Below are 22566 nucleotides of genomic sequence, written 5' to 3' on the forward strand. Positions count from 1 at the left end.
TATGATTGATTATGCATGCATTGCATTATATTTCATATTACACAAATGTTTTAATGTTTCTTCAATGTTCATGCATGCTTACATACTTAGTACATTCAAACTACTAACGCATACTTTTTTGTCTACATGATATCACCATATAGGGACCAGTGCTCCTCTTCTTTCTCCTCCACGTGGCTAGTTGAGATTTCGTTTGAGGACTACTTTTGGTGAGTTCCCATATTCCGGGAACAATACTCATTTATCTTTCTAGCTAATGATATGTTGAGATCTTTAGACACTTACTATGGCATTTCTTTCTATTATGATTGAGGGTGAGCTAGGGATTTGTCTTAACCCCATTAAATCTAAAAGTTAGAGGTATTGTTGGACATATGTAAGTTGAAGATTTACTATTATGATTTCCGCTTGTTTAGTTATTGTCATTACCTATGAAAGGCTAAAAGAATGCTAAGAGGCTTGTTTGAGGTACTTTCGGGTTCCTCATTCTCCATGTCACGTCTAGGCCCTAGGCTTGAGTCGTGACAACAGCCTAGCTTATCAACTTAGGAAATAAATATTAAAACCCTTGCCGAAGTAGGAATATAACTAGAAAATAATACTGAACTCTCATAAACTCAGCCAATAATTTTAATAACTACGAAAATGCGGAAGTCAACACATCCTAGGAACTGAAAGTTGTCCGTACCAAAATTTTAACCAGTGTCAATGTAAAAAAAGGAGGAAACACTCCCCGAACAGAAGTCAAACTACTAAAATAGTGTCTAAACATCTGAGTCCCGAAAGAAGGACCGAGAGTGATGGAAAAGTCCACAACATCATGATAGCATAGCTCACCCATGGACTTTGAACAAACTTCTAATCTTCCAACCGAGGTCTCTTCGCAACTGGCTGAATATGCCCTATACTCAACAAAAAGGCAGAGCAAGAGTAGTATCAGTACACAAAGACAATGGTGTACTGATAGGATCATGCGACTAGCCAGTAAGCGGATCAAAGATAAGTAAATTCAACACAATAGACATATACATATATAGAATAAGTCAACCAATCTCAAGCTCAACTATTATTCAGCAATATCACAACTCAATAACTTCCACATGATATAACTTCACACCAAGGTGACAAGGGACCTACAAATAATCAACTTTGTGTCGGAGCATGACACCCAATCTAACTATGTGTCGGAATGTGATATCCGATCTAAATATGTGTCAGAACGTGACACCCGATCCAAATTATGTGTCGAAATGTGACACCTGATCCAAAAGTACCACAATCACAAATACACTCAATATTTACAGCATTTATATCACCAAGAACAAGTTCATCATACAAACCGATCAGCAAATGATCATTTCATACATAATGTACCATGTTTTCCTATTCATATACATACATGCATATCATGAAGCAATTTAACAAGTATATGAAACACATACGGGAAACTAGATCATCACCTACCTCAAATTCAAGCTTCAACAACCTTACAATGCAAGAGTCTTCCCTTTTCGAGTTAGTTCTTCTCGTTCTTGGTCTAGAAAATAGAAATACATATAAAGGATCAACACAATGGCCTAACTATCAGAAAATATAATATAATTTCACACCCTAGGCCAACCCTTGATTCTAACCTTACCCTAGGGCTAATTCTCACTATAGATTTTCAGTTCAAACCCTCTCCCAATAATTACCACCCATACTTTTTGGTTTCTAGGAATCAAAGTATGAATCTAGGGAGTAAAAACCTTACCTTAAGCATGGAAATCCATAGGAAATTGATAGAATTCGCCCTAAATCGCCTCTTGAAGTTTTAGAAATTGATTTTGCAGAAAAAGACCGTTTCTAGACTTTTTCACAACTTAAGTCGCGACTGTCCCGCTCTAGCGAGACCCATCCTGCTCTGGCAAGATATGCGGAAACAGTGAGCTCAGAGTTTGTGCTCCAAGCCCCCATTTCACAACACACCCCTTTCAAAGATGTATTAAAATTATACCCTTCACGCCAAATTCAATTCAGAGAGTTTTACTCGTCCGAATGCAATTTCGCAAAGCCGTAAATGCTCCGTATCATCTTGGATAGCAGCCTGTCCAATCAAATAATAGATTTGACCTTCCATCATTCACATGATCGCCCTAAACTTCACCTGACTAAGAATTCGTCTAAGTCTGTCCTAGGCTCAAATTTTTCGAAGTTACTACCCAAAATTTTCTGGCCCAAAATCCTTCACCATTTGCCTATTCCTAACGATGGGGACAAGTCGTTACAAAAGTGTAACACATAAATTGGGACATATGGAGTATCAAATTGGTATTATAGAGTGTTGAACTCTTTTATGAGTTTTGTAATGAACTCAAGTCTAATGTAATAGTAACCAACTTCTCAACTATATTATATGACTAAAGCTAAATTACAAATACAGAAAGCAAATGCAAAAACTCAAATAGCAAAAGCCAACACAGAAATGTAGAAATACTGAACATAAGAACTAAGAATTGATAGACTAAAAAAGGGAGATCAGAAGCTTAGACTCAGAATTGGGGATGAGAAACACATAAATGCCTTTGCACATAATTCACGATACCTCTAATAATGATGCCCTGTTCTATTTAATTACAACCAACAGTATCCTTAGTCTGGACCCCAAATTATCCTTTGGTATCTCTATTAGGTTGGGGCTAATTCATAACAAGTTTTATGATGGGATGAACTAATCTTTATTAGATAGATGATTAAAGTGTTTTTTTAAGCAATGAATCAGCTTCTATGATACCGTGTTATATATAAAAAAGGGCAACCCAATGAACTAAAGTCTCCGCTAAGTGTGTACAAGTAAAATCGTCAAGTCAAACTGAACCGACGAATCAAGTCAAACCGACCAAAAAAACGACTTGTGGTTTGGTTTGGTTGGTTTGGTGTTGAAAAAAAGAAGCCAATCATTATTGATTTGGTTTGATATTAATAGAAAAAAAGTCAAATCGAATCCAAACCAAACCGCAAGAATACATATATAATTTTATTTTATTTATACATAAAAAATATTTATTATAATAAGCTTTGTAAGTATTTTTTTTTTAAAATTGGTTTATAACTTTCAATGTTTACATATATTATTTCATATTTGGGTTTGTAATATGACTAAACAAATTGACATGTGTTGTCTTTTTGTGAGTTTTTGATATGTTTTACAGAGATAATATCTTGAAGATATTATTATACATCTTATTTTTTTCGATTTTATTTATTCAAATGTCTTTGAGATGCCATTAAGCAATTATATAATCACAATTAAGGGAACAATCTTCATTTGAGAACTTCAAGTGCGGCATCAAATCACACAATCAAAGGAACAACCTCTTCAATTTGATCTCTTTTACAATCACGATATAGTTATAAAAAAAATTAAAAAATTGAGAAAATTGAAAGAACCGACTAAAACCGAAAAATCGACGTTAGTTTGGTTTGATTTGGTTTATAAGTTTAATAAACCGACTTAATTGATAAGGTTATTTTTTAATGAAAAATCAAACGAGACCGGCCTATGTACACCCCTAGCTCCCGCTATGCATAGGGTTCAACGAAGGTCTGATCAAAAGAGTCTATTGTACGCAGGTTTTATCTTGTATTTTTTACAGAGACTGTTTTCAAGATTTGAACCGTGATTAATTATATTTTTTTTTTCATTTAGGAAAAAGGAGTAAATATACTTCGTTTTTTCTACTTTACTAAATTATTTAACTTTATTGTCCGATTTTACTTTACATAAATAGCGGCCGCAATTTGAATTAAAACGGATCAATCAGTTTCGTGAATTGCATAGCCATAGCCATAGCCGGAAGTTGAAGAAGAGCAGAGTCTTGAGGTACTGTTATTATATCTACACATGTTATATTTATTTATGTTAATGTTTTGATTTTTTTAATCACATCACCATTTTATTATTTTTTGATGGAAAATTTTGAAGTTTATCTGATACCATTGTCAAGATTTGCATTACTTGCCCTATAATTTGATGGGTTGAGTCGGGTCGGGTCAAGTTCCATAAGTCCTCTGTTTCAAAGAACTTGTGCTGTTTGGTTTGGTTACTCTTGTCTTGAATGAAATAGTAAAGATGATTTTGTTTTTTTGATTAAATTGTAGTTTATATAAATGTAGAAGCTTCTAGAAATGCCAAAGATGCAATTTTTCACAACTTAAAACTATCATTGTCCACTTCTTTACTAGGTTTTCTTTCTTCTTTTTGTTACTATCATTTTCTTTTTGGAGTGTCTAATGTTGTTTAAAGGGGAAAACAGGACTAGTTTCTGAGTCAATGCAGATGTGAAGCTAATTTTGAGAACAATATGGAGAAAGGATTAAGAGTAGGTTACACACAAGGGTCAAGTAACTGGTTTTATTGGATAAAATGTGATGGATGTTTCTGTAATATTTGCATTTATGTGGGACTTCTTTGTTATTGACCTTAGTGGCGGAGCCACTATTTTGACTAAGGGGGTTTAAAATATGAAAAAGTAGACACACGAACTAGTCGAAGGGGATTCGACGTCTACTATATATACTTAAAAAATTATTTTAACAATGTATAAATAGTACAATTTTCTGCCGAAGGGGATTTGGATGAACCCCTAACCACAAGGTAGCTCCGCCACTGATTGACCTGACGATGAAAGAAAAAATTGTACGTAATTTGAATTTGCTATAATTATCACTGGTTTTGTTTTTGTCCTCTGCCCTTATTCGCGGAACCTTTCGTGCAGATTTATTTGCTTGAGTGAAGGACCTTTTTGATATATAAAGAGATGTACTACTAGTACGTGAGAATTTCCCTTTGTGTGTGGTAAATGGTACCAGAAATTCTTGGTTCACTATTGCATCATTGTTCTAAGACCAAGGCATTCCATTATGGACTCTCTCTTCATGCAGCTGCAATCAAGTCAGGCTTACAAGGTGATGTTTTTATATCCAATCACATCCTCAATATGTATGCCAAGTGTGGAAATATTAACTTTGCCAGTCAGATTTTTAATGAGATGTCCAAAAGAAATCTCGTTACCTGGTCAGCCATGATTGCTGGTTATGATCAAGACGGGAAACACCTCATGGCTATCAACCTCTACTCCCAAATGCCACTAGAGCCCAATGAATTTGTCCTTGCTAGTGCTCTTAGTTCATGTGCTAAACTCTTGGCCTTGAAACTTGGTAGACAAATACATTCCCAGTCTATCAAATTGGGCTGTTTGTCCATTTCGTTTGTGTCCAACTCTCTGATCTCAATGTACATGAAAAATGGCCAATGTAGTGACGCTCTATCAGTTTTTGCATCAACTCCCAGTCTTAGTGATGTCTCCTACAACACAATCATAATGGGTTTGGTAGAAAGTAATCAAAGAGAGAAAGCATTTGAAGTCTACAAAAGTATGTGCCAACAAGGGTTGGTTCCAGACCGCTTCACCTTTGTCGGCTTATTAGGAACCTGCAATACTGCACATGATTTGGGGAAAGGAATGCAATTGCATAGCCAAACCATCAAGCTCAATTTTGACGGGACTGCCTTTATAGGCAATATAATAATGACAATGTACTCAAATTTGAACTTGTTAAATGAAGCTGACAAAATTTTCAGATCAATCAAAGAGAAAGATGTCATTTCATGGAATACTCTCATTGCTGCTTGTTCTCGTTGTGATGATCATTCGAAGGCCTTGGTTGTTTTTAAAGAGATGGCTGAATATTTTGATGGAGGGCCTGATGAGTTTACCTATGCTAGTCTGCTTTCTGCATGTGCTGGTGTGGGTTCTCTGCAATTTGGGCGGCAAATACATGCTCATCTTGTTAGAAAAAGCTCAAGTGTAGATATTGGTGTTGTCAATGCCCTTGTGAACATGTATGCGAAATGTGGCTGTATCCAGTATGCATATACAACTTTTAGGCTAATGACTTCACGTAATCTTGTCTCATGGAATAGTGTCATTGCTGGATTTGCTAACCATGGCCATGGAAAAAAAGTTATAAAATTATACGAGGAGATGAAGAGTGTTGGTTTAAAGCCTGATTCTGTCACATTTCTCGGACTTCTAATCGCTTGCAATCATGCAGGGCTTGTAGATGAGGGCCTATATTACTTCAATACCATGAACGAGATTTATGGGGTTACTCCCGACATTGAACATTTCTCTTGCCTCATTGATTTGCTAGGACGAGCTGGGAGACTGAAAGATGCTGAAGAATACATGCAAAGGTACCCGTTTGGGCATGATTCAGTTGTTTTAGGTTGCTTACTTTCAGCTTGTCGGCTGCATGGTGATGTTGTAATTGGGGAAAGAATGGCTAAAAAGCTCCTACAGCTTCAGCCAGTTTCTACTTCGCCTTATGTTTTGTTATCAAACCTATATGCTTCAGACGAGAAGTGGGATAGTGTAGCAAAAGCAAGAAAAATGTTGAAGAGGTGTGGTTTAAAGAAGGAGGCTGGTCATAGTCTCATTGAAGTGAAGGGATCTGTTGAAAAGTTCACAATTGGCAATTTCTCTAACTCAAGGATTGAGGAAATCGTGAATGTGCTTGGAACTTTAGGCTGTGGATGGGATGAAGAAACTAGTCTCCTTGATTCAGCATAAGAAAAGCAGATCTGTTCCTCCTACCACTGCTTCAGCACTATTGCGAACAATAAGCTTGGCATGTACCAAGGGTTTCTGAAATGACATATTGTACTGAACTAACAAAGGTATGGACTCATCTTTTCAATCCACTTCTTTCGAACTGTTTTTGGTCTTTCTAAATTTGATCCTCGGAGATGAATGTTGCTGTGGCTTCCTTCATGATGTAATCGGACAGCTTGGTTATCTAGCTGTTGTTCTGGATATTAATTCAAGAGTTTATATGTTTAGTCTGACAGGTCGAGTTTTGTGACTGCACTCACCCTATGCTTTGGTAACAGCTGAGTTTGTTGCCTCATTCTTGATGGATTAGGCATTTTGATCCCATTGACTGAATTTTCCTGTAAAACGTGCATAAGAAAGTTCTAAATTCTTTGACCTATGTGGCTGATTTTTTCACTCTATAATTCTTTAAGGATAAGTTTCACAGTTTGATCCTACTGATACTGACAGAAATTTGCCTCTAAAACTGCATAGAAAACTCTGAAGTTCTTGACCTTTGTGGTTCAGATATGAATCCGTTAGAACGAATAAAGGTATCTTGTTAAAACTAGTTTTCTCTATGAAGATGCAGTTGTCCTCTACCTCCATTCTGTACTTAAGAGTTTCGACAATCTTATGCATATTGAGAATTCCTTTGACAAGTGAATGAGTTATTATTTCACTTTTGGGATTTATTCTTTTCTGTGACTATAAATTTTGAGCTACAAATAAAATCTATGCATGTTCTACTTTTCCATGTCACATAGGAATATGTCTCAAATAACTTTTGAAAGCTTAAATATCATGTAATGTAATGGAATAAGTGATTCTTTGAATGCTAGTTGTCCTGGTACAGTGTCTGGTTCTATTTATCTACGAGCAGCTATACTTTCTAATTTCATGTATGCACTTCTATTCTCTTCAGCAACGGTGATTCTCATGCTTTTGCCATCACATGACTTCTTCCAGCATCTTAAAAGCTGATACTTTTTTCATCAAAAAGAAAATCTGTTTTGGTGAATTCACTTGACCTAAAGCAAAGTAAATTTTTCTGTTGGCAATTTTTTGATAGGATGAGCTTCTGTTGATTAACATAAACAAAAAGCATTAGGTGATTTCTTTTGATTTGTCATAGCCTTGGTGGACAAGGCTTGGACAGAGTTACCTGGTACTTGTTGGTGGTGGTAGGTAACAGGTATCCCCTAGAATTAGTCAAGGTGCACGCAAGCTGACCCTGACACCACAGTTATTAAAAAAAAAAAAGATTGATGTTTATGCCTATAATACTACTACTCTATGGGTGTTGCCATTACCTGATATCCTTACCTTGTCTGCTCTGTTTTGTTCTTTCAAAATATGTGTCTTTTATTACCGAGATTAACGGAAGTATCAGACCCTCACTTGGTTTTGCTTCGTGTTCAGATACATATATCAACACTCATGGAAGTACATCATCCATAAGCATCGGCGGATTATTAAAGATGAACTATGTTTGTATTGTTCTTAAAGAATCTGCAGCAATAAGCCGCTGGGCCAAAGGGAAGCAAGGTGCGAAAATTCAATCCCCTTACACAATATACTTGACACTAATAGGTAACTAGAAGTTACAAAGTGAAGTCGTAATGGTGCCTCACTGCCTCTCTTGCCATGGTGTGTTTGGCAAAGAAATGCCTCAGAGATTATAGGAGTTGCAGCAAAGGTGTGAATTTTTGGTGAAATATTCTTGAAATACAATGGTCTGTGTTGATGGTCAATGAAACATAAGTTAACAAGGCTGAAGTGCGAATTGCACGTACTCTGGAAGTGATATCAGCAAGACGGATCCCCTGTTTTTTTTTTTACTCTTCTAAGGCAACTTTCATGTTGCACAATGAGAAGTAAGAAAATTTTATGATTTCTCTTAGATAGACTGCAACACTTGTTATCTTACTATACTCAATTTCACAAACTTAAAATTTGCATTTTCAGTGTTTCTGTTCCTTCAATTCAAAAGTTATTGAAGGTTATAGACTTGATATGTATGTAATAGTTCTCTTTCCCCAACTAGTGAGTATATGCTATTGTTCCATTTTGTGTGTAGTATAATAAATCTTGAGTAGAGACCACACTCTTGGGTGTGGCCTAAAATGAAATGCAAATCTTGGAATTCACGGTTCAAATTTCAATAGACAAAAAGTACCAACACTTATTTCTTATCATTTATCTAAAGCCTTTGAGAGGGACAAAGTTACTTGATACATATGTTGGTACGAGCTTATTGAAGGTTAAGCCGTACAAAATTATGAACAACAAATAACATGTCCAGTATAATCCCAAGGTTCTACAAAGGGTGTGGCACTGTGGCATATGCGGTCATTACCCTTACTTTTGTGGGGTAGAGAGACCTCTACGACAGGTTCGAAAGAAATGTCAGGAGCACAAAGCTATGATGAATATAATGAAGAAAGAAAAGTACAGACAGTAAACATAGTAAAAAAATAATCAATGTACAAGAAACAACAGTAGTAATAAAATTTGAAGAAGATAAAGATGAGCTACAGCTACGGGATTAACGGAAATTGAAAATACCCGAAACACAATTTACTTCCTCTAATGTACAAGCATCTGTTTGTTTCATAGTAAACAAGCAGCGCGAGCTAAATTCTATACCAACAAAGCCAGGCAGAGAGTCATCCTCCAATAAAAAGTATACAGTGGCATCAAGCTACAAAATCATTTCATATATTTACAACTTGTTCCATCTACTAATATCATCGGCCACTACACTGTATTACAGCTGAAACATACAAGAACACAAAAGTAACCATTTGATTGGATGCCCCAAATGACTCGAGGGAAATCTCACCAACATATATTTGAATAGCAGTATATTATGTAAATGTATCCTCCCGATCTGCCTCAGCAGTATCGCCTTCCTCCATATTACTGAATTCCAGGAAATGTGTAGGTCTGTGATCCTCATTGTAGTACTCACGAGGTGTACCTAACTTAACTCCATACTTCATGCTAACAGTGTGCTTCACTCCCATGAAGTTGTAATTCCACGGTCCATTATCAGGTATCTGCACAAAATAAAATCAATTTAGATTCAGATCTAGATGGTGGCGGCATGGAAGAAAGCATCGCAAAGATGCAGGAAACATTGATGCAGCAATCAAAATCCAACTGAAAAATCTGTAGACCAACATACTCACCATGTAAAAGCCTAGGAATCGGTCACTCAAGAGCATCTGGACCTTCTCGTAATGAGTTGGCAGGTAACCATGAGGGTTGCTTCCTGTATCCTTGTTAGCACGTCCCCATTCATACCCAGTTGGCGTCAACTTATATGCAGTTAATGAACAAGAACCTGGAGTGAAACTGCATGTCAATATAATGCACTTCTCTCCATCCCAGTGTTTGTTGTTCTCCAAGACCCGAGCATGTGAAGTCACATCCTGTTATTCAAAATCATTTACACATCAGAAGAGCCATGCACAGAGGAGAGTAAACAAAAGAACCCAACCTAATGCCTAGAATAACTCATTACAGCTAAGCATACAAAACAAAGATATAGAAGTTAACCTGTGGCGATAACTGAGGAAGCTCATTTGGTTGTGTGTGCATCCATCCCAACGGCTCCAAGTCGGTGAGAAAATCATGCTCAGGAAGACCAGAAGGTAGATGCACCTGCTGATGTGTCCCCCACTGTGGAGGCATTGCAATACACCGGATTTCTTTCACCTGAGGATTATCTGGTGGACTTACACCATACAAGTAACCAGCAATTTGTGTCCGCAGATCAGCAATGCAGATGAACTTCTTCAGAATATTTTTCGGCATGATGTAAGTATATCCAGTCTCCTATACAAATGGTTAAAACCAAAATATATTAATGGAATTTTTTCTTGGTAACTACAATGATTCTAGATAAAAAGTGATAAAAGGTATAGTGAGTCTAGTTGAGCAAAAGAAGGTAAGAAAATGAGCACCTTTATGTCCTCTGAATTTACATATATGTGGTTCACACGGAGATAAAGATTTGTAGCAGAAATTGCTCTAACACGCCAATCTGTTTTAGAACCAAAGGCAGCTTGTTCATAGGGACTTGTTGTAGTAACAATCAACTCATCACCATGGACATTAGTGGTCTTTGTGGTAACAGCGGTCAGTTGACTTGCTTCCTTGGCCTGAAAAGATATGCACATTAGCAACAGCAGCTCTAAAAACGAAGGACTACTTCGCCAAGTACTAGAAGGACCAAGAACATTACCTGTTTCTCAATCTCAGCTATCTGTTGGCGCTGCTGTGATGGAGGAGTTATCTCAGCTCCAAGTATAATATCACGGATCTCAGACTGCGTCAATGCTGATGTGTTTACATTGTTCTTTTTTGCATAGTCTGAGAGAATGAGATCTCTAAGTGCTACCTCAACCTAAAACCATGCACAACAATTCAGAATTAGAAATACGTCAACCACCCACACAACCTCCCAGGTGTGCTACCAAACAAGCCAAAGAGAGATTATCCTTATGAAGAGCTCATAAAGCAGCTGACAAAAGTTCCTTCCACAATATCAAGGTATGGCAATACCAGATGAAGCATAGGTACATTTACTTAAACATACCTTCATCCACTGGTCATCTGTAAGTGAAGGCCAGATGTGGTGATCCTCAGAAACGACCGACTTGTCAGGCTTAAGTAACATCTTAGCCTTTTCGTTGTTCACATGGAGTGCACGCAGGATGAGGATGAGCCTGGAGAATGCTGTATAAGATGAGATGCTCTTCAACCAATCATCATATATGTTGAACAGAACCATTTGTGGTTCCGTAGCCTTTAGTATCAGATCACCAAATTTCTCTATCTTTAAACAAGCCTGGAATGGTAATTGCAGCTCACTTCCTTTGATAACAATATTTGGAAAATCGAGCAAGTGGACCTCCAATGGATCAAGCATTCCCTTCCGAGTCACAATAATTTGCTTTGGTTGTTCTTCAACAGGCAAAGACCTAACAAGCGCAGCCACTTCTTCGGCTGTTTTCCACTTCGCCAGTTGGCCAAGACGCTTTTGCCCTGCCCACACACTTGTGTGAATGACCTGTAAATGAAAAGCACAGGACACACATTAGCTACTGGACAATGGAGTTCTCCCAAGAGTTTATGAGAAAATTATAGTCGAACAACTACACTTACCTTCAAAAACAGTTGACCTGTCCTGGGATTGAAAATGAAAATTGCACCATTTATGGGCTTTGTTGTCAGATTTCCCTCAAAGGTCTTGTGGATGGTCACACGGTACACATTTGTGTCATCAACAAACCAGATGATTTGATTGCTGAATATCTCTCCATAGTTCTGAGATGATAAATATGGTTCTGTGGGCTCTGAAGAATACAGTTGCAACCCTTTCCTTATGCGTTCCCTCAGCACATAGAGCGCAGGATTTGACTGCATAATGGAGCATAAGGATGTTAAGAAACTTTCAGCCGTAACACATACTGTACGGGCAACCAGTTCACGAAAATAATGGAGGATTGGAAGGGGAAAGATACCTTCATAATCTTGTTCATGGCTTGGGCAAGCAATGGTTTTGAACCAGGAAACCAGTTTCCAAAGGCGGAATGCAAGTTGTAAGCAAGGTCAAGTCCAATCATTACACCTGAAAAAGGAACAAATATTTAAAACTTGTCAGACAAAGGGAATAAATTTGGTTGATCAACAAATGCACACGTGACATACCAGTAGGCGAGGGATAAATAGACATGTTGTCTGTTGTGTAATCCATGAACTTTGCCCGTGTATAACGCTCAATATCATGAGAATCGTAGTCACCCCATCGAAGCTGCACATCTACCCAGTATTTGTTACTGGCTTTCTGGTCAAACACATCCTTTGATTCGGCCACAAGACTAGGCTTTGACATTGGCCATCTATGCGCAGCAAAGAGGAGGATGTCAGCGCATGAACTATTCATTTTGTAACTCTTTCTTGGATGAATTGTTTCCTTTTGTACAGTTTCAATTTCCAATGCATCCAACTCTTGATCCAAAACTTGGCAGAGATCCATGACAACACTCTCATGGATCTTCTGCCACAAATGTGCACGGAATATCTGTATCAGAGATATCTTCAGAGTTGGAATCTTCCCGTGCATAAATATTCCAGTCAGGTCCAGCTGTACTTGGAAACCAACATAGACATTTGCTCTATTTATAGTCGGCGACCACCAAAGAGTAAACCTACGATTAGGAATTTGATTAAGCCCAGATCGTTGAGCATTAGTCAGTTTCTTGTACTTCATGGATTCCTCAAAACCTGAAGCTTTCTCCCAGAAAAGTCCCTCCCAAGTCGGGAAACTGAAATATCAAAAGGAACTGAGTTAGCAAAACCTGCACCAAGGAGGTTATGCAAACCGAGACAAAATAACCCACTTCAGAGAGTAAAAACATGTACCCCCCCCCCTCTTGAGCCACTCCTAGAAGTAGGAGAGTAAAATTGCTAGCCATGAAGGTTACACACCAACTAATGACAGCACTTTAACAATCATTGCCACATTGTTCGAGCCTATTATTGTTAATTCCCAAGACCAATAGGACATAACATAAAAAGCAATAAACGAAAACCCTGACTAGGAAGGAGAGCATAAAGTGCAAAGACAGCTGTGGTGTACTATAAAGATATGAAACCAGCAAATAATAAAAGAAATCCAAAGAGCAATGACGAAGAGAGCATACTATGTTCCTTTGAATAATGTATGCTCAAGAATTCCTTCAACTCCTCCAAGAGCTTGAATAACATCAGTACGATAGTTATTCAGGTTCCATAGCTTTCCATCATGCCTCTGGTGTGTCCACCAGAATGGATTCTGCTTAAGAACCTGGTACTGTTTAAAGTCTGTTCTTACTCTCCATCCTTTGTCATATGCAAGAGTGTGGCGATCCTTCTGGAACAATGTATTGATTCGAGGTATTCCACGATCCCATGAATCCTAATGAATCAATCACACGAGGCAAGTTAACAAAATGAGCAAATAACCAATTGCCCAAAATAACATGAAAGCTGTTAACACATGCACCCCCCCCCACACACACACACACAACCCCCCAAAAAAGAGATGTGTCGAGCATGATATCAACATCTCCCACTAGCTTTTGTATTTTTGTCTTCTTTTTTTTTGGAGCGACAATTGAAGGAAATCTCAAATATCACAAACAACATGATCTCAGCTCGGCTTGTAAACCAGTTAAGAGAGTATGGCAGAGAGAATGGGCACGATTTTATCATCTCCCCCTTTTGGAGCCACAATTAAAAGGAATCCAAAATTATTGCAAATGATGTGATTCCGGCTTGGCCTGTAAACCACTTAAAAGAGAATGGCAGAGATGTTGAAAAATATCTACTAATCCAAAGGACACAAGAGAGAGTTATCAATGTAGAAAGCAAGATTACTCACTTCCAAATCTTCAAGAGTTAAACGCCTATTCTGTGCCTGAGCTTCCTGCCTCTTCAAAGCATACTCGGCCCAAACTCTCTGAGAGTCTATGAATTCACTTTCCCAAGGCTGTCAAGGAGTAATAAACTGGTATTAGTAGATAAGTTAGGCAGACAAAAGAAGAGTCAACCAGCATCAAAACTCACCTGTATGTATCGGTAGAGATTTGGGATCAATTGGTCCTCTTCATGGCTCATTCCACTTCTGAAATGTGTGACACCAACATCTGTTTGCTGACTATACCTAAGATCACTCTGTGGGATCAATATGTGACCCATTGACAACATTCCAAGCCCTCCAATTTCCTTTGGTGTGTAGAAAATAACAGGAGGAAACCTAAAACATATTCATCAAAAAGAAATATAATTACTGAAAATTTAGCTAATTCCAGACACGAGGTCACAAGTAGTTAAGAACTTACCTGCTGGGCATTTTTGAGTTCAAACCAATCTTAATACGAGTCTGTATCTTGTTTTCACATTTGACCAGCAGGTCCAGCAACTCTTGTGTATGCACAGTTGCTTCACGGAAATATGTCATAAGGCCTACAAGAACAAACCAAAAACCTCGGTTACAAGACCCACTAGCAAGACCAAAGTTCATGCTGGAATATTTCTTAGAACAAGATTTTACCAATAAGAGCAGTGTTCCATTTGTTAACTATCTTTGTGAATGTTGTCGAACCAGAGGACATAAGGATCTGCCTAACACGATTCTCGAACACCTTCATGTGCTCATCATCTACACGCAAGAAGGCAACAGCCGTGCGTTCCTTAGTCTGCTCATTTTGTAAATTCCAGACTCCATCTCTGGTATTGCTGAATGCCTCTTGGGTCATTCTTATCTTAGGCAGTACCCGAACTTCAAACCCACACCTAAACAAGCATATCAACGTAAGTTCATTCAATGATAACAGTCTTTTCAATTAAGGGTAAGCCACTCTTAATGAAAGAATATCCAGCAAATCATTGAATTTTAACAAGTCTAAGGTTTAAGAAAAGCAAGACACAAAAAAGTTCAACTCCTATCCAGAGATGCTAAACCACCGTTTCCTGGAAAATTCCACATACAGAATCATCCAGTCCCATTGACACCCACCCCAAGAAAATCTTTTAAGCAACCTACAGGGTTCTCTAAGACCTTGTTTGGATTGGCTTATTTTAGGTGTTTTTAAGACAAAATAGCTTTTAAGTACTTTTGTAGTGTTTGGATAAAATAAAAAAGTGCTTTGAAGCACTTATTTTAAGCCAAAATAACAAAACTAAGCCAACAGCCATAAGTTAAAAATTCTAACTTATGGCTTTTGACTTGTAAGTCATAAGCTAAAAGTTATAAGCCATACAAACAGGCCCTAAGTAGATGTCACCGCCCAAAAGCAATAACAGAAAACGAACAGATAGAAGTACATACATGCTGAAGAGCAAGTTCGGATTATCTTTGCTATAAACAGAGACAAAGCTGTTTTCCCATTCCAAAGTAGTGATACTTCTAGGCAGTCGATTCTTCATGTCCCAGAAGACACTTCTCCCAAGATTAACTGAAATGTGAATTAACCAAAATGAATGTCAAGCTCATCAATATTTACCCATAATCAGACACTAACTACACAGATTCAAAAATAAGGAACAATGTGGAAAGACTAAATAACAATTACCATCATGCTTCATGAGCCTCATTCTTGCGTCCCTTGGCCAGCATTTCTTGTTGTTATAACCAACCATATTTTCATTGTTGGGATCAGGATGCTCAGTAAGATATCTTTGGATAAGATCCCGAGCCTCTTCATGAGTGAAGCGAAATAATATATGCACCTTGTCAATGTATCGAGAGTACAACCGGATTGGATGCCTTGTTTCCACTCTAGAATCACTATAGGTTATGAACTCATTAGGCATCTGTGGTGGACCCGCAATTTCACTAGCTCGAGTTAAACCAAGAAGCAAAAGATCCAACACAAGCCCATAGTACTGTACAACAAATGAAGCAAACTGAAGACCGCGTATCAGCCCATATGAATTTGTATGGCTCATATCTTTGTAAGACAGTACGACATTGTTTTTTGCAGTGACATAATCAGCAATATTGTGGTCCAGCACCAAACGCAGAAGCCTACAAAAAAAAGTAGTTTAAAACAAATATCAGAAAACCCACTATGAAATTTAAATACCGGAAGCTCCAACAACAAACCTGTTCAGCATGGTCAAGTCGATCTTTTCAAAGAACTTCTCAAACTTCGTCTGCAGCATCACCACACACTGTCCTTCACTGGTGTCCCATACTCCTTGCAAATTGTTTATGCCTTGACACCATTTATACACTAACAGAGGTGGTGGCTCTGAGTCTGCAGGCTTAATCCAATTTGGAAAGAGATGGCGCTTATCACCTTCATACCATAGGTACTGGTCCAGATATGCATCAGTAATCTTCTCAAGTGGCTCAATCTCATAAACAGGAATCAAGTAACTGTACAAGTCCATAAACTCAATGCCAACCTGTGAAATGCAGTCATCAGTAACTTCTTTCAGAAAGATATTATTACAGAACTACCAAACTAAATTTGAAGAGCTCTGTTTAGCAGCTTCCAGGAAAATACCAGAGCACGCATCTAATCTTGTTTAAACTATAACCCGAAAATCAATCAGCTAATACCTGTTTAAATTCAATTTATATTTAATCCTAGCGAGACTAAAATGAAACAGAATCCAAAACGTTTTAAAGATATCATTGACCAAGGTTTTTTTTACATGATATTTGACCGATTGGACCGGTTGTGGTACGGCAGCAGTAGTAAGGTGGTCCAAGTATCTGATATCCCTGATACTTGTATATGACCGGTCAAGCATGCCTCATTCACGATTTAGGGTATTTGGATTAAGTAAATCCTAAGATATAAACTTTCTCAACATAGAATCGTGCAACAAGATCATAGTTGCTCCAACCAAATCAGTATATTGATCTCCTTGCCACTCAGAAAAAAAAATTCAACTGGTGAAACTTACTTCTTTAAAGGCACGCTGAGTAAGCAGATGACGCTTAATTCGTGATAATGCCTCATGTGGATTATCATAAGCTTGCTCAATGAGGCCCAACTCTTCCCTTTGCTGCTGGTTTAACCTCACAGCCACACTGTAAGATTCTTTCAATCTCTCCAGTGCAAGGATAAGTAGCTTTGTGTCATGCTTGTATGACAATGGAGGGAATGGTATGGGAGAAAACTTCCTGGACTCCAACCAATGCACAGTGGTAGTATATATGGCTACAGCTTCTTCTGGAGTAACATATGGACCGTCTTTCAAGTAGTTATGTTGCCGCTCCTGTTAATTGCAAGAAAATGACAAAGCAGCATGAATTACCCCAAGCTTGTCATCAATAAGCAAATGTAACAGAGGGAAAACCAAAAACAATTTTAAGAGTTAAGAGTAACCACAGATAATAACAGCAGTTATTACCTGTTCAGCCTTCAGCCAAAGGCGAGTCAATCTTCCAAGGTTTTTTCGACACACAGTCTTGTCAACAGTTGCTCCTCTTCTTATACGTTCACGGTTGTAGTGAGCAACATTTGTCCACCAATCAGCTTTGGATTTGACATAGCGGAGAATCATGTTCTCAATAGGAACAGGCAAACCAGGGACCTAATAAAACAAGTAGCCAAAAAGCAACTGAATGACTCATCTTAAGCAATACTCATTGTTGTGGAGAGGGGGAAAAGGTTAAGAGTAATACCTTCCAAGGAATATTTGCCTTCCAACAACGCCATGCTTCACTTAAATGCTGCAAGATGGTTCTTGCTTTATTTTGCTTGATCCCCTCTACAGTAAAGAGGCACTATATTAGCCAAAAGTATTGGTCGAGTAACGGAAGAAACAGAAGCATCCCAAAAAAAGACAGACAATCAACAATAGAGAAGTGTTCACCTGGCATAGCATCAAGGACATCATGCATTACTGCAGCACGGAGCTCCAAATCAAAGTGGCTTTCAACACGTTGCTTTGTGACAGTTTTGGCCACCCCCTTCGAATGGCGACCCTCAAATTGCCTTGCCAGTAGATTTCCTAACCAACGTTCCAAAAGAGGTACTATTCCCCGAAGAAAGAATAACCACACCCTCCACATAGGTGCCCAGAAACCACAACCAGGACCTTTTCCAACAGGCCCGGTATTAAATCGATAATAGATCAAATGTTTCAAATCCTTGCACATCCGAATCTGCCTCATAAGCCTGTACTTGTAACGATACATACCCGTCAACTGACCAACATGTGAAAAAATGTATTGCAAGCCATCTGCCAGCTGAAATGCATCAACATTTCCCAGACGAAACTGGACATTAGCATCAACAACAAGCTTTGTCAAACGCAGAATTTCACGACACAGGTGGAAAGCATTTCCAAACCGGGATTTCTTACGTTCCTTTGTTGTTAGTGTCTTTACAGGCTTCAAATTAAAATTGTAATCAAGATGAAGATAATTCAGGTTCTTCCTATGGATCAAGAGATTCAGCATATTATATCCCTGCTTGCAAACTTGAAGACCAGCCTCAGCCCAATCAAGCTCTGTGGTTTGGAAAAATTTTGTGGCTTGAAGTGAGCGGAAGAGGTGCTTTTTCTTCTGAGCCTTAGGGGGTCTATGATGCAACTCGTTCAATACAAAACATTTCAACAACTTCTGATAACTGACGCGCACCTTGACAGGATATGATGGAGGACTGGAGGAAACAAAATAGATAGTTAATATTTGAAGTATACGGATTGATTTACTATGACAAACAAGCTAAGCAAAAGCAAAGATGTTCATACCAATGCTCCTTAAACCAATCTGACACAAGGGGAATATCTTCAGCACGTCTTGTTCGACCAGATCTCATGTTAAATGGGCGTGGGGCAAACAATAGGGAAATACCAGCAGCAGTAGTATCAGTATAGATTGGAGTCTCAGTCAGCAACGGTTCCACACCCTCAGGTAAGGCAAAATCATCATCATCGTCATCGTCAGAAACATTCTTCTCTCGACGGTCCTTGGTGACTATGGGATGTATAAGCGGATCATAATAGAAAGCAGGTAGATCGGGATCCTCTGTTTTTATGTACATGATCATCGGAGTGTGATATATGCCAAGCCTCACCTTTCTTGGCCTGTTGTTATAGAGGTGGGGAAAGGCAATTCTGTACTCTGTCCTAAGTGGTGACCTGATGATCAATTTGTTGATATCATTGAACTCATTCCAGTCTTCGTCTCCTTTCTCCATGTCACGATATAAAGGTTCGAACTTTGGACCACCTGCAGAAGTGAAAAGAGTCCACCAACAGTGAGGATCAACACATACCATGAAAAATAATTCCCCTCTCTAGACCAGGAAAAAGGAGAGAACAATTGATATTAGAAGGAAACCGTGTTCGAATGCAACACCCTACCTATTACCTAAATTAGAAGAGGAACGCCAAATATGCAGGGTTATCATGGAAATACCCAAACAAATTTTGAACATATGGGAGAACTCAGAAATATCATATTTTTTTAGGTTCCTGAACTACCAATCACTCAGGTATACCTTCTGGATAAGGTTATACAGGTAATAGGCAAACTAAGAACATTTAGAATTCCACGGGAGGATAATCTTTGGCTAGGCAAGCTAAAGCAGTTCAGAGCACCAGCAAATTTTCGGCAGACCAATTAGCTAACTCAGAAGAAAGAAACAGAGAACTAAGGACTCATTAAGCATATTCCTTACCAGGTATGCACATGTTCAATGCTTTGGCAGTGAAAAAGGATTCCATATCAAACAAGTAGAAGTAATTGCGATCAGTCAGGTCTGAAAGAAGCTGTCCAGCCAGGCGGTGAAGTGTTGCCATTATAGGGAGGGACAAATGCCACCTGCGGTAACTAGGACCATTGATAAGCTTTGTTTTCACCAATGGCTTGTGGTCATAAAACCAGTTATAAACGGCAGAATCCTCTTCTTCATCCAACTCCAACTGGATTGGCTCCAAAGGATCAACATCCAAAAGATTATCAGCATAATCTAATGGTGGCTCCTCATCGTCAAAAGGAGGAAAACGCATTCTCTTGAAATGCCGCCGGTCTCTCTTCTCCCTTCTCATCATGATCCACATTGTGCCCCACTGAAAGATTTCATGATTATGAATCAGTCCAAACATATATGGCTCAGTGGAGTTGGAAACAAACCCATACCAAAGCAAAGTTAGCATACCTGAGCCAGATATATAGGTTCGACAACCCATGGAATCTCATTAACAAATGTAATAGCACCAGTAATATGGTACAGGATTTTGACATCTCGAACCTGTTCAAATAAAAGCATTTTAGAACTTACTTAAGATTTGACTAGTAGAACAAGTCACAGCACAATTAGAATAAAACAATCAAAAAGGCTGTAGGGAGTACCTGCTCCCACGGCATAGGCATGTTTTCAAGGAGTTTGTAAACAGCATGCGGGACAAATTTAAGAGCTCCGAGATAAACACGTTTATCATGACGATATTTTTTTGATGACATATCCCCATGGTCCCTGCAATATGTATGAGCTCGATAAGCAAATGAGAGCACCGAAATCACGACTATATTAATTTTTTAAGGTTCACCAAAGTCATGATTTCTATGTATAGGTGATGTTGAGACAATGGAGAAATGCATTTTTTATGCTGACATCGAACTTCAATGAGATAATAGATATAGAGCAAAAGAACTTGAATTGAACAACTATACATTCTGAGATAACACTTCTTTTTTGTCATTTCTCTTATTAATAATTCTTAACAATCCTCATCCCTGGATTATTACAAGGTCCTACTTTCCAGGTGTTCATTAAATTCATTTGCGCACATATTGAAACAACAAAGAAGATCATGAGGCCCTATTAAATATCAGAACTGAAGAAACCACATTGTCAACACCAATTTACCCCTCCTTTCATATTCCCACTATTTAAACAAAGTAGAACCTCATTTCTGAGCATCAAAAACTCAAGTTAAATGTGAAAAGTACACACTGGTGTTCTAGTACACAACCAACTAGTGTTCTCAGTAAACAACACACACTTAGACTCCAACTAACAAAACCAAGGGTATACTCCCAAACTTCCCCAAACCTACAGCTTTAACAATTTCACTAGAGGTATTTCTCAGACAGCTCACTCAAATGCTATCAATAAACAAAACAAAGAAACCTACAAATAGATTTGGAGCAATCTCTAAAAATACACCTATCTAAGAAAACCTAAGGCATACACAGTTGCAAGAAAAATCCCAGCATATTATCTAGTTAATTAAACTACAACGTCTCCTGTATACATTAGCACAATCTCATTTCTGATAATATACACCAATTAATGCATTTATTCACAGCGCAAAAACCTTTAGAATTCAAAAAAAAAATACCCAACAAATAGATTTACCTGCATTTTCTGATATTATACACCTAAAAATGCACAAATTCAGAACCAAAAGAGGAACATAAGTATTCAGAATTGCAAATAAACATATAAACAATACCTAATAATCTTCCGGACATGCTCCGGAGGCATATCCTCCTTTTGCGTTTCCACAAATCCAAACTTTCGCTTATCACTATACCGCTTAGAGTTAAGCTGCATCCATTTCCTAGCTTTCTCTTCAAGCTGAGCTTCAGTCGGCAAAACAGTATAAGAGGGAGGTGGTAGAGGCGGTCCAGCACCACTAGCTCCTCCACCACTTGTACCAGGAGGCATCATAGACTGTCCTGAACTCGTACCAGGTGGTGGAGGCATCATAGACTGCGGCGGAGGGGGCGGCATCATTGACTGCGGCGGCGGCGGTGGTGGTCCTCCGCTAGTACCTGGCGGTGCTATGTTACTATTGCTCCACATATCTTGTCCGTTTCCACTCCACATAACTTCGTTAGAAGTCAAAATCTCAAACTACATACGAGCAAGGAAGGAAGTACTAAAACCCTAACTAAGGTACAAAACCTCGATAAACGTTTGGACGTAAAATGTCTCCAGAGATTTGCAAATTGAGTTCTCACCGGAGACTGACGGTGGTCCTGTAGCCGTGAAAATCGATTCACGGAGGTGGCTACGACGGAGATGGACTGAGGAGGGTGGGGTAGTAGAAGTGAAGTAGAAAAACTGTGTTATTGGGCAGGCTTATGGGGTTTATAAAAAAAAAATAGCGAATGACCGACTCGACGTAGTGTGGTTTTGGGTGCGGGGTACCGACTTCGAATCACGACTAGCATAAGATTTAGCAGCTGTATTTTCAATGGTTTATTATCTAGTTTACGTGTTTTGTACGTGTAGTTTAGCGATTGTCCAAATTAAAAATAATAATTTTTGAAATATAATATATAAATTAAAAAAATATTTGTAAAACTCATAAGATTAAGAATATGGTTTATTAGTCAATGAAGTGGATTGGGTATCATGAGGTTTTAAGTTCAATTTTCAATAGAGACAAAAATACT

The 22566-nt window shown here is 38.3% G+C and overlaps 2 protein-coding genes across 3 annotated transcripts; one reads left to right on the forward strand and one right to left on the reverse strand.

Annotated features, from left to right (window-relative positions):
* The first annotated feature begins 3778 nt into the window (after positions 1 to 3778).
* On the forward strand, positions 3779 to 8758 carry LOC129891304 (pentatricopeptide repeat-containing protein At4g33170-like). 2 transcript variants are annotated; one of them, XM_055966614.1, is made up of 3 exons: positions 3779 to 3862; positions 4758 to 6721; positions 8058 to 8758. In XM_055966614.1, the coding sequence occupies exon 2, from the start codon at positions 4842 to 4844 to the stop codon at positions 6612 to 6614; it is 1773 nt and encodes a 590-aa protein (XP_055822589.1). In that variant the 5' UTR covers positions 3779 to 3862; positions 4758 to 4841; the 3' UTR covers positions 6615 to 6721; positions 8058 to 8758. The 2 variants fall into 2 exon arrangements, with proteins under 2 accessions (XP_055822589.1, XP_055822588.1); XM_055966613.1 differs by lacking the exon at positions 3779 to 3862 and adding an exon at positions 4178 to 4678.
* A 435-nt stretch (positions 8759 to 9193) lies between these two features.
* LOC129891305 (pre-mRNA-processing-splicing factor 8A) lies at positions 9194 to 22233 on the reverse strand. Its single transcript, XM_055966615.1, has 26 exons — positions 21618 to 22233; positions 20512 to 20635; positions 20318 to 20410; positions 19838 to 20228; positions 18906 to 19386; positions 18024 to 18814; positions 17833 to 17918; positions 17559 to 17741; positions 17109 to 17423; positions 16297 to 16601; positions 15764 to 16218; positions 15520 to 15646; positions 14743 to 14984; positions 14531 to 14654; positions 14256 to 14445; positions 14071 to 14178; positions 13352 to 13605; positions 12357 to 12973; positions 12170 to 12276; positions 11811 to 12065; positions 11242 to 11715; positions 10888 to 11049; positions 10607 to 10804; positions 10200 to 10478; positions 9830 to 10072; positions 9194 to 9697 (listed from the first exon to the last, which is right to left on the reverse strand). The coding sequence occupies exons 1-26, from the start codon at positions 21992 to 21994 to the stop codon at positions 9506 to 9508; spliced, it is 7173 nt and encodes a 2390-aa protein (XP_055822590.1). The 5' UTR covers positions 21995 to 22233; the 3' UTR covers positions 9194 to 9505.
* Between the last annotated feature and the right edge of the window lie 333 nt (positions 22234 to 22566).

The sequence above is a fragment of the Solanum dulcamara genome, chromosome 6, assembly GCF_947179165.1.
Source record: "Solanum dulcamara chromosome 6, daSolDulc1.2, whole genome shotgun sequence".
NCBI lineage: Eukaryota > Viridiplantae > Streptophyta > Magnoliopsida > Solanales > Solanaceae > Solanum > Solanum dulcamara.

Bases quoted from the DNA above. Each gene is read 5' to 3' on its own strand.
- LOC129891305 (XM_055966615.1), bottom strand. From the start codon at position 21,994: ATGTGGAGTGGAAACGGACAAGATATGTGGAGCAATAGTAACATAGCA. The intron at 14,446-14,530 runs GTAAGTTCTTAA...AATATGTTTTAG, and splicing joins AACTCAAAAATGCCCAGCAG to GTTTCCTCCTGTTATTTTCT. The intron at 10,073-10,199 runs GTTAACTTCTAT...TTTGAATAACAG, and splicing joins TTCCTCAGTTATCGCCACAG to GATGTGACTTCACATGCTCG.
- LOC129891304 (XM_055966614.1), top strand. From the start codon at position 4,842: ATGGTACCAGAAATTCTTGGTTCACTATTGCATCATTGTTCTAAGACC.